The sequence below is a fragment of the Oryzias latipes genome, chromosome 3 (assembly GCF_053564925.1).
Source record: "Oryzias latipes strain Hd-rR chromosome 3, Olatipes_Hd-rR_3.1".
Lineage (NCBI taxonomy): Eukaryota > Metazoa > Chordata > Actinopteri > Beloniformes > Adrianichthyidae > Oryzias > Oryzias latipes.
In genome coordinates this window covers 40,956,700-40,971,537 of record NC_136239.1, presented here as the reverse complement: position 1 = coordinate 40,971,537, position 14,838 = coordinate 40,956,700, and the positions used below count along the sequence as shown (strand labels likewise).

Sequence of the window (14,838 nt, the reverse complement as noted above, 5' to 3'; positions counted from 1 at the left end):
GGTACGTGTTTGCATCTCGGGCAGGCAGGATCGGCACCTGGAAAAATCTTTGCTAGCCTCTCTCCTGTATAATGGAGACGGTGAAGTATTTTGAATTGAATTAGACCATGACGAATGCAGAGTGACAAACTGTGTATACGAGTCAGACAGGATTTCCACTCTTCTTCCGACATATTGACTCCAATATCTTTTTACCATCTGGTTTTGGTTTTTATCCATTTAATAGGTTTCATATCCAGCAAAAGTTTGTAAATGTTTAAAATTCTTTTCTTGCCGAAAGGATCTAATTCTAGAAGGGTGTCCACTTCATTTTTAGGTGGTAAATAGGGAAATGAAGAGTACAGGGTCTTTGCAAAACTACGTATTTGTAAATATCTGAACATGTGTGAGGCGGATATGTTGTAATCCCTGATTAGACTATCAAATGCGCAGAAACCATTGTCCGAAAAAAGTTGATAGAAGAATTTTAGACCTTTGACATGCCAGCTTTTAAAGGCATTGTCTGTGACAGATGGCAGGAAGAATGGATTAGAGGAAATGGGGAAAAATCTGCTGGCTTGTCGAAGTGCAAAATGTTTCCTAAACTGGAACCATGTCTGGATATAAGCTCTGACAATCGGGTTCATGTTTTGTTGTGGTCGATTTTGAGATGATGAAGAAGTTAGCAGTGGTATTGGATTGGACATCAGTTCCATTTGTGCCCAAACTTCCCCTTCATTAGTCTCATATAGATGTTTCCAATGCAATAATTTGGTAATGTTTGCTGCCCAGTAATAGAGAATAAAATTTGGGAGTCCTAGCCCTCCTGTGTCCTTTGGTACCTCCAAATAGGTCTTTTTCATTCTAGGATTTGACTTATTCCAAATAAATGCTGCTACCATTTGATCTAGGTTTCTGAAGATGGATTTAGTTATGAAAATAGGAATCATTTGAAAAGTATATAAGAATTTTGGTAAGACAGACATTTTAATAATATTTATCCTGCCTGCAAGTGAGGTTGGTAACGTTGACCATTTTTTTAAGTCTCGTGACGTTTGTTCTAACAAAGATTTAAAGTTTCGAGTTCGTAGTTCCCCCAAAGTGCGGGCGATGTTTATTCCTAAGTATTTAAATGTATCTTTTTCTACTTTGAAGGGGAAGGTGGAAAAATCACTGTCAATATTATTTATGGGAAACAACAAGCTTTTGGTGTAATTCAATTTATATCCAGAAATGTGACCAAATTGATCTAGTACCTTGAGTAGTCTAGGTATTGATATAGATGGATTAGAGATGTACAACAACAAATCATCCGCATAGAGTGACACTTTATGTATAATACTACCTCTGGAAATTCCGGCAATCTGGTTGTCCCCTCTGAGAGCGATGGCCAATGGTTCAATCGCTAAGTTACAAAGATAAGGAGACAGACTACAGCCCTGTCTGCAACCTCTTCCCAATTTGAAAATACCCGCCAATTTTAACCGCACCTTAGACATTTAGCTGTTGGACAGGACAAGTTAAAAAAAAGAAAAAAAGAGAAACAGTCATCCTTAAAAGCTCAAACTTTAATGAAAATGCATTATTGCAGGACTTCTTACAAATAAAAAAAATATTACGAAGAATTAAAAAAAATGTTCTAAACATTTAGAAGTTTTAGACCTCTTTGACATGTAATTTAAATTATTTAGAAAAAACCCAACAATAAGTCAATAATAATAATAATAATAATATGTCATGTAATGTCTGAACTTCTGACAGGCTGCGGCTTCTCCTGGAGGCCTCCCCCTCTCTGAGTTCTCTTGTGAGAGCCACAGCTGTATGCAATCTTCATTATGTCCCTATTTAAGGTGTGGTTTTTGCTCTGTGCCTGAGCGCCTTGTACCTGACCTGGTTTTGTGGTTTGTCCTCCCGAGACATTAAACTTTGGTTATATGGTGGATCTGCGTTGCGTTTTCTCTGCTCCTGGGTTTTTCCACTGGCCACTTTGTCACATTACGCTCAGGCCATGTCTAACCCAGCAGAAGGATCAAAATCTGAGGACTCACCCCTGCCAGCCATTGATGAGATGTTTGTCTCAGCCCGAGATCTGGAAGGCTGCATTTCTGGCATCCAGCAGCTTCATGACTGGCTTTCACGATTGGAGCAGGCTCGCCAGATTCAGTCTCCATATCCAACTCGTATGGTCCGGTTGGGCTCACCGGAGCCATTTGATGGGACTGCTGAGGACTGCCGTGCGTTCCTTACTTCATGCCGTCTCCATTTTGATTTCAATCCAAGTGAATTCCCCTCCGAGCAGAGCAAAGTGGCTTTTGCTCTTAGTTTTCTTACGGGTCGAGCCAAGCGATGGGGGTTGGCAGAGGGGGACAGCGGAGCAGAACTTTGTCGTTCGTTTTTTGAGCCTTCTCCACCCAACTTCTCACAGTGTTTGATCCAACCATGCCTCACAGAGCAGCCGCTTCTGAGCTTCTCTGTCTACAGCAAGGAGACCGCACTGTCTCGGATTACGCTGTTAAGTTTCGGACTCTAGCTGCCAGCACTCGCTGGTCGGAAGACGCGCTGGTGGATGTTTTTCTTCGGGGTCTCTCCAGTGCACTCAAGGACGAGCTGGCAGCGCGGGAGGTTCCAGAGGAGCTGGAGGAGCTGATCAGCCTGGCCGTGCGCATTGACCGGAGTATGAGAGAGTTAGGTCGGGATCGACACAGTGTCTCTGGTTGCTGTTCGCCGGATCCCGTGGGAGACTCATCACTCTGTTCCAGTGCCGGTGCTCCTCGTCAGGTGTTTACCTTTCTCTCCTGAGCCTATACATCTGGAGGCTGGGCGTCTCACTTCTGCAGAGCGCCAGAGACGCATGAGGGAACAGCTGTGTTTCTATTGCGGGTTTCCGGGCATTTTCAGCCCAGCTGTCCAGGGAACTCCAGAAGAAAGACTGAACTGGTGAGCTGTCTCTCCTCTTTTTCCCCTTCTTCAAGACCACCTACCAAGGTTGATAGAACATGCTGGGATTCAGGAGGAGTTGGATACTTTAATAGACTCTGGTTCTGATGGGGATTTGATTTCTATGGATGTGGTGAAAAAACTTTTGATTCCTGTGGAGCCTTTGTCTCCAGTCTTGGACATACATGCCTTGAATGGTTCCATTATTTACAGGGTCTCTGCACGAACTGGGAACATTAAAGTGACAGTGTCTGGAAACCACACCACACCTGAGCTAATGAGCTTCTTCGTTGTTGAAGAATTGAAAGCCCAGGTTTTATTGGGGTTTCCCTGGTTGAGTAGACATGCTCCTCACATAGACTGGTCCTCAGGGCAGGTGTTATCGTGGAGTTCCTTTTGCTTATTAAATTGTCTCCCTGCTGCTGCTGTTCACTCTAAAGTTGGGGGTCAGCCCTCTCCTGATCCTCCAGACCTAAGTAATGTTCCCACTGTGTATCATGACCTTGGTGCTGTGTTCTGTAAGGTCCGAGCTAAGTCACAATCACCGTCCCTATGATTGTGCTATAGACCTCTTACCAGGAACACACCCACCCAAGTGCCACATTTATCCTTTGTCAACGCCTGAACGGGAGGTTATGGAGGAGTATCTGCAGGAGAGTTTACAGGCTGGTATCATAAGTCCCTCCTCCTCGCCAGCTGGAGCCGGGTTCTTTTTTGTGGCAAAGCGGGACGGAGGACTGCGCCCCTGCATTGCCTACAGGGGCTTGAACAATATCGCATCTCGGAACAGTTATCCTCTTCCTCTGTTGCAGAATGCATTTGATTTGTTGAGTGGGGCCCAGATCTTCACTAAACTGGACCTCAGAAGCCCCTACCATCTGGTCCGCATACAGGAGGGGGATGAGTGGAATACGGCCTTTAACACTCCTAATGGCCATTTCGAGTATTTGGTTATGCCCTTTGGACTCACTAACGCTCCTGCAGTCTTCCAAAGTCTGATTAATGATGTTCTAAAGGACATGATTAATAAGTTCGTGTTTATGTATCTCGATGACATTTTGATTTTCTCTTCAGATCTGGAGACCCATGCGCAGCACGTCAGAGCCGTCCTCCAGCACCTTCTCGAGAACCAGCTCTACTGTAAAGCCGAAAAATGCGAGTTTCACACCATGCAGACTTGGTTTCTTGGGCATGTAGTTTCTCCTGGGATTGTCCTGATGGACGGCACTAAAGTCAAAGCCGTTCTGTAGTGGCCTGTTCCTTCTGGACGTAAACAACTCCAGCGTTTTCTCAGGTTCGCCAACTTTTACTGGCGCTTCATCAGAGGCTTCAGTGGCGTTGCTGCACCCCTCCATAATCTCACATCAGCGAAGATACATTTTGTCTGGAATAAGGGGGCCGATAAAGTGTTTTGCGAGCTGAAGACACGTTTCTCTACGGCCCCTATTCTGACTCAGCCTGATCACTCCAAACAATTCATTGTGGAGGTGGATGCGTCTGAGTCGGGGGTAGGGGCTGTTTTGTCACTCAGAGCGTCCGATAACAAAGTTCATCCCTGCGCGTATTTCTCCTGCAAGCTCACTCCTGCAGAGAAAATTACGACATTGGGAACAGAGAACTGTTGGCAGTTAAGATGGCTCTGGAGGAATGGTGTCATTGGTTGGAGGGGGCTGAGCAGCCGTTCCTGGTCTGGACTGACCATAAAAATTTGGAATATGAAAAACGAACTGCCAAACGTCTAAACCCTCGCCAGGCGAGGTGGGCCCTCTTTTTTGACAGGTTTAATTTCACGTCCTACCGTCCAGAGAGCAAAAACACCAAGCTTGATGCCCTGTCTTGCCAGTTCCAACAACAAGAGGAGGAGTCTGAGGTCCCCGCAGCTGCCACTACTATCGTGCCTTCCCATTTGGTGTTGGGAAGCTCTCGTTTTTCTGTGGAACACAGAGTGAAGGCTTCAGTTTCAGATCCAGCCATGATACCTGCAGGATGTCCAGCTGGATGTGTGTTTGTTCCTCCCTCTATGAGCTCTTTGGTTTTAAAGTGGGATCACTCCTCCTGTCTGGCTTGCCATCCAGGAGTGACCAGGACCAGCTTCCTTGTGGCTCAGCGCTTTTGGTGGCCCACCATGTCCTCTGACATCAGAGCTTTTTTTGCTGCATGTCATGTTTGTGCCAGTGTCAAGTCGCGTAGGACCCCCCGTGCTGGATTGTTACACTCTCTATCTGTGCCATCCAGACCTTGGTCCGACGTTGCTATGGACTTAATTACTGGACTACCTAACTCGAGAGGTAAAACCGTCATACTTGCCATCATTGACCGTTTTGCTAAGCTGCTAAGCTCTGTTTCGTCTTCATGGTCTTCCTCAAAACATCACATCTGATCGAGGTCCTCAGTTTGTAGCTGCTTTCTGGAGGGAGTTCTGCAACCTCCTAGGGATCAAGGTCAGTCTGAGCTCTGGTTTTCATCCACAAACTAATGGCCAGGTAGAGCGGTATAATCAGGACCTAGAGAAGACTCTATGGGCTATGTGTCTCAAGAACCCTAGGACTTGGTCATCTCAGCTTCCATGGGCAGAGTACTCCCACAACTCCCTTAGCAATTCCTCTGGATACTCCCCCTTTCAAGCAGCCTACGGGTATCAGCCTCCTTTGTTTCCTCACCAGGAGCAAACGGCTTCTTCCTCTGGACCAGCTGCTTTCGTGAGACGCTGTCGTCGTACCTGGAGCCAGTACAGACTTGAGCTCCTGCGTAACCAGGAGAGAGTTGCTAACCGTCCGAGGTCTGCGGCTCCAGAGTACAAGGTGGGGGACAAGGTGTGGCTTTTCTCTGTTAACATTCCTTTGAAGGGGAGAACCAAGAAGCTGCTTCCCCGTTACATCGGCCCATATTCCATCACTCGAGTGATAAATCCTGTGGCCGTGAGGTTGGAACTGCCTCGCTCCTTTCGCATCCACCCCGTCTTCCACGTCAGCAAGTTGAAGCCGGCTAAGGACTCGCCCCTTCAATCCGCTCCAGTGGTTCCACTGGCTCCTCGTCTCGTGGATGGGGGTCTGGTCTACACCGTCAAAGCATTGCTTGCTTCCAGGCGAGTGGGACGGGACATAAAATACCTAGTCGACTGGGAGGGTTACGGACCTGCGCATCGCCAATGGGTCCCAGACCGTCAAATTGTTGATTGTGGCCTTGTCGCCCGTTTCCATCAGGACCATCCTGGACAACCCATCGTCCGTCTGGTAGCCGGACTTAGGAGGAGGGGTTAAGTCATGTAATATCTGAACTCCTGACAGGCTGCGGCTTCTCCTGGAGGCCTCCCCGTCTCTGAGTTCTCTTGTGAGAGCCACAGCTGTATGCAATCTGTATTATGTCCCTATTTAAGGTGTGGCTTTTCTGTGCTCTGTGCCTGAGCGCCTTGTACCTGACTTGATTTTGTGGTTTGTCCTCCCGAGACATTAAACTTTAGTTATATGGTGGATCTGCGTTGCGTCCTCTCTGCTCCTGGGTTTTTCCCCTGGCCACTCCGTCACATAATAATAATAATAAATAAATATACGTCAATACAAACAATAAATAATAACAATAAATAAATAATAAGTCAATAAATAATAAAAAATAAGTCTATTGATAATAATTATAATAATAAAAAAATAAATATTTAAAAGAAGTCCAAAAGTGAACAATAGATTTACCCTAAAAAAAAAAAAAAGTTTTATACTGATTCATGTGAGTGATCAATTTGTGTAACACAGGTGGTATGGTGTCGGGTTTCAAGCGAACAGTCTGGCCTCTCATCAAAATGTGTTTCCACAAATGTTTTGAACAGTCAGACTGTATTGCTAGTTGGTACCACAGTGATCCATCTGGGTTAGCTCTTTTTATTGCTAAGGTCCACTTTTTCCTAAAGTCTGAATCCATTGGAAACCTGCAAGAAAGGTTCAGTCACTGAGTCAGAAATGTATAAATCTGTATTACTATAATAGCCTAGTATGCTGTATACAGGTTTAGCAAAATAAAATGTACATTTATGTTGACAGCAAATTATACGTACATCATGCAGCATGTTCATAATAGCCCTGCAGCATCATGCATGTCAACATGTGTTCTATTAATGAAGCCCCTGCAGCATTAAAAGATAAAAATTAAAATACTTACCTGAATAAAAAAAATAAAATACCTACCTGTGAAATGATATGCCTTCCTCCTTCATGGACTAATTTCTCTGATTTTGGCTGTTGAAACCCAAACAATGAACTGGTATTATGCAAAAAATAAATTCACATGCATGCACTGCAGTAGTAACTTGACCTCACCAAGATGGCGGTGCTCTCCTCCCATGAAGAACCACAAGATGTGTCCTCTAGTGATATAACTCATTAGTTGAGACTTCCACCCGATAAACGTGATCGTAGGTCTGAATTTTCTTTATATGTGAGACAGACTGCTCACATGCAGACAAACACACACTGCAGTGAGTGACAGGTTGTGTGTTTTAAGTTATGACAATGTGCCCACTACCCCCCCCTTTCTTCCTCACACATCTCGTCCCGGCAACTGCACGCTCTTTCTCAGAGACGGGAGCGCACAGTTGCACGCACGGCATTTCACAGGTGTCGGTTTGGTACAAAATCTGTGAAATAGTAGATAATAGTAAACTGATAGTGCTGGCGCAGATTTTTTCTCTCCAAGCACCGATTTTACTGTGCGCCACTCTGGCACATCGCGCCCGAGAAGGACTGGTCTAATGAAAAAATGATTTTATTATTAAAGATTTGTCTGCGAGCCACATGTGACCATCAAAAGAGCCATATATGGCCCACGTTCCCGACCAGCCTTAGCGGCTGGGTGGCTGGGTTGGTAAGGTGAGAGGCTACTACTCAGTGTTATTCGGTAGCCAATAAGCTTCTGGGTGCCAGAAATGTCCCGCCTCCCCTTGACTGACGTGACGCTGAATTTACGTGTCGACAGGTTTTAGAATTAAAACTGCAAAAAATAAAAACGCAACTTAAAACTACAATTTCAAAATCGTGAGAAAAACAAATTGGCAGCTGAGAAATAGGATTATGTTTTGGGTTATAGCTTTGGTTGCAAATTCTGTGTTTTGGTTCTCAATTTATGCATTTTGATAAGCAGATTTGGGGTTTTAAAGTGCAATGCTTTAGGCGCTGAATTGACACCATAATCTTGTTTGGTCAGATGTGAAACTTCAGCTGAACTCTGGTTTGGACCAAACAAGAGAACTCTGTTTGTTTTCCAGAATCAGGATCTCTGTTAAGCTGTGATTAACAACAACAGGAGAAAGTCTGAAAACGTGTCTCACTGTCAATGTTTCTATTGTCTGAACTTTATCACACTTTTGTTTTCCCTCAGGATCATAATTGTTGATTCCATTCTCAAAGAGACAAAGATAGACACAGGAGGTGAGTAGGAGCTGCTGTTTTTTAGGTTTATCATAAACACATCATCAGCATAGAAAATGTGCAGCAGTGCAGCATCTTCTCACAGCGATATGTTGTTATTTCTGACAGATGGTCTGGAGGATCTGATGAAGAAAGGCGTGTTTGAAATCAAGTTCTGCTTGTATGAGGTGAGTCTGATCCAGAGAAAACTGCTGCTCTGTGGAAAGTTGAGGCTCTAATGGTTTGAAAGAGAAACTCAGACTTGGATTTGATCCTCAGAGAAGATTGAAGTCTAAATACAGTGGTATGAGAAGGTTTGGGCACCCCTGATAATTTGTATCTAGAGCTTCTTCTCTAGGACGCTCAGACAGCTCCACTCCAAAACTGCCAGATACCAGAAATCCTTCCTACCCAACACAATAACACTGTACAATAACTCACAGGATAAAAGATGACTTTTGCACATTTTTGCACATTTTGCACATCATTACCTGTTTTCTTTTATATTTACTGCTTTTTCGGTAACGCACACATTTCTCATGTGTGGGATCATTAAAGTACTTCTGATTCTGATAGACCAATCAGCAAGATGTTTGACGGCAACTAAGTCATGCTAAACTTATTAGAGCAAAATTAAAAAATAGGGAAAAAGCTAGATGAAACACAACAAATACAAAAACACTTGGTTGCAAAAAAAAAAGGTTTTGAAAGAAAGAAAATGTGAAAAAAATTGAAAGCAAAGAAAAAGCATTTGAAGTAACCTGGCCAGGTGGGTGGCTCCTTTTGCCGGGGGGGCCCCAGGGTCCGTGGGGTTCTCCTGCCCCCTCTCTCCTGGTCCGGCAAATTATTTATTTTATTCTATTTAACCTTTATTTAACCAGGAATGTCCCATTGAGATTAAAAACCTCTTTCAAGGGAGTTCTGGCCAAGCGGCAGCAGCGACTAAAATACAGTTACATAATTACAAAGAGCAAAATAACAGGAAGTAACAAACCGATTATAAAAAACAAGTGCATGGTAAGGAGTCAGCATTGAGACCTCTCAGTTTAAATTTAAAAGCATTCAAGGAAATCAACTCTGTCAAGTTCCAGTCCTTCTGTAACATGTTCCATGCATAAGGTGCAGAGTGGACAAAAGCCTTTTTGCCCAGTTCGGTGTGGGCTAATGAAACAGAGAGCAACACATGATCATGTGAACCAAGAGAATAAGAATCAGCGCTCCTCTGTGACAGTAAGGAACAGATGTAGGTCAGCAATAGTCCAAGCAGTGCCTAATATCAATCAATCAATTTATTATTTGTATAGCACTTTTTAAGCATAAGCAACCAAAGTGCTTAACATAAAATCACATAAAATCAGAGACAATATGATACAATAAAGAATAAATAAAAACAATAAAACATTAAAAGAATAAAATTAACAAGCTGACCCACTAAATCCGCTCACTGGAGTTAAAAGCCTGGCTAAAAAGATGAGTTTTTAAAAGTGACTTAAAATCACTGACGGTTCTGGCAGACCTCACAGAGAAGGGGAGAGCATTCCAGAGTTTAGGACCTGCAACTGAAAAGGCTCTGTCTCCCCGAGTCACAAGCCGAGTCCTGGGAACCATTAAAAGCATTTGATCTTCAGATCTTAGGACTCGACATGGATGATACACATGTAACAGCTCAGAAAGATACAGTGGTGCCAGACCATATAAACATTTAAAAACCAAAAGTAAAATATTAAAAGTGATCCTAAAAGACACAGGCAGCCAGTGAAGAGAGCGTAAAAGTGGAGTGATACGCTCACACCGTCTGGTCCCCGAATTCTGAACCAGCTGGAGACGGCGGAGCAGAGACTGGTCAATACCACTGTAGAAAGAGTTACAGTAGTCCAGACTGGAGAAGATTAAAGCATGAATCACTTGTTCCAGAGCATGAGGAGGTAGATATGGCTTATCTTTGCTTATTAGCCTCAAGTGATAAAAACTAGACTGGACTAATGCACTGACCTGCCTGTCAAATTTAAAATGCCTATCAAGGTTTACCCCAAGATTCCTAATAAAAGGAGCATCTGAGGGGTCCAGGGGACCAAAAGCATTACAGCAGCCTGTCAGCAAGTCAGTCTTTCCAAAAATGAACACCTCTGTCTTGTTTTTGTTCAGACAGAGGAAGTTCAGCTCCATCCAGTGAAAGTGTACCAATGAATCCTCCTCCGTATGGCCAGGACAGGCCAACCCACTCGAGAATACAACTCACAGTCATGTGTCATTGTTTTACAGTTAGTAATGAACCTCAGAGAAGAATGATAAACCGTGTCAATCATTCGAAGATATTGAGCTTAAGCATTCATGTAAAACAGGTCTCCATAATCCAACACAGAGAGGAAAGTCGCAGCTACAAGTCGCTTCTTTACTTCAAATGAAAAACACAGCTTATTTCGAAAATAAAAACCCAATTTTAGTCTCAGTTTATTGACAAGATTCTCCACATGAAGTTTGAAAGTGAGGGAGTCATCAATCAATACACCGAGGTATTCATACTCATGAACCACCTCTATGTTGTTTCCTTCAAGAATGGACACTGTGATTCATCTAGGGCCTTGTGGAGAGGGTCTGGTGGAGGGGGGCACCATGAAACATCCGTGCTCACCTTTCGCTGGCCCCCCCCACAATTTTAACTTCCTCTGTAGACACACACACTGCATGCTAGCAGCACACACATACACACACACACAGCAAATACACACCACTCACAGAGGGACCCCGGAGTGGGGGGCTCTGCGGCTTGGCAGCAGTGGGGCCCCCCACACTGAGGACCTCCTATTTCACCTGCAGCATACATACCGCACTCCCACACCTCCATACATGGGTGGGGTCGGGGGGGGCCGGTCTTCACCCGCCTGGTCCTCTCGGGGCGGCCGGGCTTATGGGAATCCTGTCGGATGCGGGAAGGGTCGGGCATGCGGCGCTGGGGGTCGGCCGGCTGGGGGGGGGTTACTGCGTGGCGGCAGGGGAGGGGAGGGTAACCAGATGATTGTGAGTATGTGTGCATGAGTGCATGGGTAGGACGGACCTGGGGCTGGCTCGCTGGGACCCTCTGGGGCTTTCCCTCCCCATCACAGAGAGGGGAGGGCACTGAGAGGGTTGGGGAGGGGGGCTCAGATATTATGGCAGGGGGGGGGTTGTAGTGTGTAGGGTTGTAGGGTTATGGGGGGTGGCTGTGGGTGCGTGGCGATCCCTGGGTTGCTTAGGTCGCGTGCCTGGGCTGGCTTGCGGAGACGGGGCGCCGGTCGGGTGGTGGGCGGCTCATGGGTTCCGGGGGCCCTGGCTTCGTCCCTGGCCCTTGTCTCGGTGTCCGCCGGCCCTCATGGCTGCCGCCTGGTACGGCTAAGCGCTCCTGTCTTGTGGCCTGGGGGCCGGACACTGGGTTTGCTTGTGCCTCTGGGCACTGGGGGGGCCCCTGTAGGCCCCCCCCTGGCCGGTGGGGTGGGCGGTCCCCTCCTCCCGGGCTGCCTGGGTCCGGGGGAGGGGGGCTCCTGGCCTGGGGGTCTCTCCTCCCCTCTCCTGGTCTGGCTGGTCTGGCTGGGTAGGATCTGGTTCCCCTTATGAACACACGGTTCACGTCGGCAGCATGCATGTATCTCCACCCCCACGTGCACACTGCCACACTGCTCCCTGTCTGCTTCATCCTTCCTCCTAACCCACAGTGTATTGATGGACAGATATTTTCCACCTATCTTTGTGTCTGAATTTCACCTTTGATGTAACATTTGTCTTTCCGGCAGATCTGGTATAATTGTTACAGCTTAAAATAATAACTTATTCAAATCAAAGAAGCACAGTACGCTGATGACATCGCTATCTTTAGCGACTCCTCACTTGGTCTGCAGACATTGCTAGTGGCATACAACGACATGGCAAAACGAATGGGTCTATCTATCAATATCCAAAAGACTGAAACTATGTGCATTGTTCCGGAAGAGCAGTTTTTCATCAACGGCAAGCCAATCAAAAATGTAAACCGTTTCAAATACCTAGGGAGCATTGTTACCAGCGACTGTTCAGTAAAAGAGGAACTAGTCACACGTACACAAGCTGTATCATCTGCGTACGGTCGGTTACGTCAACGTGATTTCGATTCCCATGACCTTACACCCTCGACAAAGCTGAAAGTTTATACACAATGTTTGACGCCATTACTTACATATGGTTCCGAAACCTGGACACTGTACCGACATAACATCAGTCAGCTTCGGACAGTCCAACAGCGTCATCTGAGGAAAATACTAAGGATAAAGTGGAACGACTACATAAGCAACAAAGAGGTGTTACAGCGAGCGAATGCTGAGGATATTGAAATCACCTTAGTTAAAAGTCGTTTGCGCTGGCTCGGTCATGTATCTAGAATGGATAACAATCGTCCTGTAAAATCCCTCCTCTATGGTGAACTTGACAATGGTATTCGTCCTGTTGGTCGACCGAAACTAAGATATAAGAACACCTGTAAAACTATTCTGAAGTCAGGAGGAGTTTTAGATCAATGGAAGGAGTTCACTTACAAGAGAGATTCTTTGTCAAAAGAAGTTTATTGTTTATTGTCCTTTGACCTGGGTCGTTAACAGCTGAAAGAGATGACCAATTTGGAGAGGGAGTCACTGGCTCCCCAACCCCCAGCTGAGGACAAAGGACTATTAACGACCCAAAACCATGTAGGCTAAGTTGACAATACCATCCAGTTTGAGGTCTGACTCCTCCCATGAGCGCATATATACCAGCTCTTAGACCAACTAATTCAGAATTGACAAAGCCTCTTGGATAAGAGGCGAAACGTCTTCTAACTTCCAAGTCCAGATGACAGCCCCTAAACCTACTAGCATACTGATAGATAAGATAGAGGTCTGCAATTAGCTAAAATTGCTGGGTCACCTCCTTTTAATAAAGGGAGGAAAAAAGCTGATTTCCAAATGGAGGGAATTTCTTTGGTTTTGACTGTCAGGTTAAAACGAATTGTCAGAGGTTCTGCCACAAAATCAGCTTCTAATTTCAAAAATTAAGGGTCTATTAAGTCAGGTCCAGGAGATTTTTTAAGATCTAGAGCTTTCAGGGCTTTGTGCACTTCCTGAATGGTGAAAGGTACAAAATTAAAAGGGGGTCCAGTGTACTCTGGGGGATCAGTTCAGGACTTCACAAAGTCTGCTCCTTCAGAGTCAAACAAGGAACTAGAGGATATAAAATGTTTGTTAAAACAATTAATTAATAATAATAATTAAGACCTCTATCCTATTAAAAACGGGGCCAGACTCATTTAAAATATATCTAGGTTGAGCCTGTGAGCTTTTACTCACAAATAGGGAATTAATAACTTTCCAGAATTTCTGTGGATTGTTTAAATTTTCTGTGGTGACAGATAAATAATATTCTGATTTTGCCTTTTTAATAAGGGAAGAGCATTTGTTTCTTAGTTGTCTAAAAACAGACCAATCATTTGAAGTGCCAGTTTTCCTTGCACAGGCCCAAGCCATGATACGCTCATGCGTAGTATCTGCCAACTCTGGAGAGAACCAGAGGTTGTCTCGCCCGTTTACCCTGTGCCTTCTTAAAGGAGTATGCTTATTTACAATTTGCATAAAACTTGTCTCAAAAAAAGTCCAAGGTAATTCTACATCTGGCAACAGACCTATATTCCTCCAGTTAACTGCAGACAAATCATGGTGATATTCTTGTTGATTAAAAAGTTTGAGATTTCTCTTATAAATAATATGTGGTTTATATTTGGGGATTTTGGTGTTCCTACCAGCAGCCACCACACAGTGGTCACTCAAATCATTGCAGAAAACACCTAAAGATGAGAATTTATGTGGTACATTTGTAAAGATTAAATCAATTAAGGTGATTTATCAAGACACTTAAGATTAGGCCGAGTGGGTAAATTGACCAACTGGGTAAGATTAATAGAATCACAGAAGGACTTAAACTCATCAGAAACTGGATTAAGCCAGTCCCAGTTCAAATCTCCCACCAAAACAAACTCACTGTAATTTATTTTGGCCAAAAGATGCTTTAGGGATTGTAATGCATCCTTGGAGGTAGATGGAGGCCTATAACACCCAGCAACAGTTATGCAAAGGCCATTTGCTATTTCCACATTCAATGCCAAAAATTCCATTTGTTTACAGATAGAATCTGACAGAACTATTGATACATTCAATCTTGATTTAACATAAACAGCAACACCACCACCTAACCTCATTAGCTATAGGCTTAGACAGCCAAGTTTCTGAGATTATTACAATATCAGCGTCTGTTGATTTTACCCAAATCCTGACCATGTCCATTTTAGATAACAAGCTGCGCACATTAAGATGGATAAATTTGAGCCCTGACATGTCTTTAAAGTTGGATGGTGTCTGTGTACACTGTAGCTTAGGAGCAGGGTTAGGTTGCATATTGCCAGACAGAAGTAAAAGCAAAACAATCAACAATCTCTGCCTCATTGCCCTACATTTTGAGTCTGTCTTGTGGGAGGATGATACCAAACAAAATCTCT

At 44.6% G+C, this 14,838-nt stretch overlaps 1 protein-coding gene across 9 annotated transcripts in view; it reads left to right on the top strand.

Moving 5' to 3' along the window:
* LOC105357636 (uncharacterized) overlaps positions 1 to 14,838 on the top strand; it is a 545,012-nt gene that overhangs the window by 123,788 nt on the left and 406,386 nt on the right. For 8 of the 9 annotated variants that reach the window (XM_078944705.1, XM_078944708.1, XM_078944711.1 and 5 more), the window contains 2 exons: positions 8,281 to 8,330; positions 8,439 to 8,497. The exons of the other annotated variant lie outside the window; for it this stretch is intronic. In XM_078944705.1, coding sequence (XP_078800831.1) covers positions 8,281 to 8,330; positions 8,439 to 8,497 — 109 coding nt within the window. The remainder of the gene's footprint in view (positions 1 to 8,280; positions 8,331 to 8,438; positions 8,498 to 14,838) is intronic. 9 annotated transcript variants of the gene reach the window in all.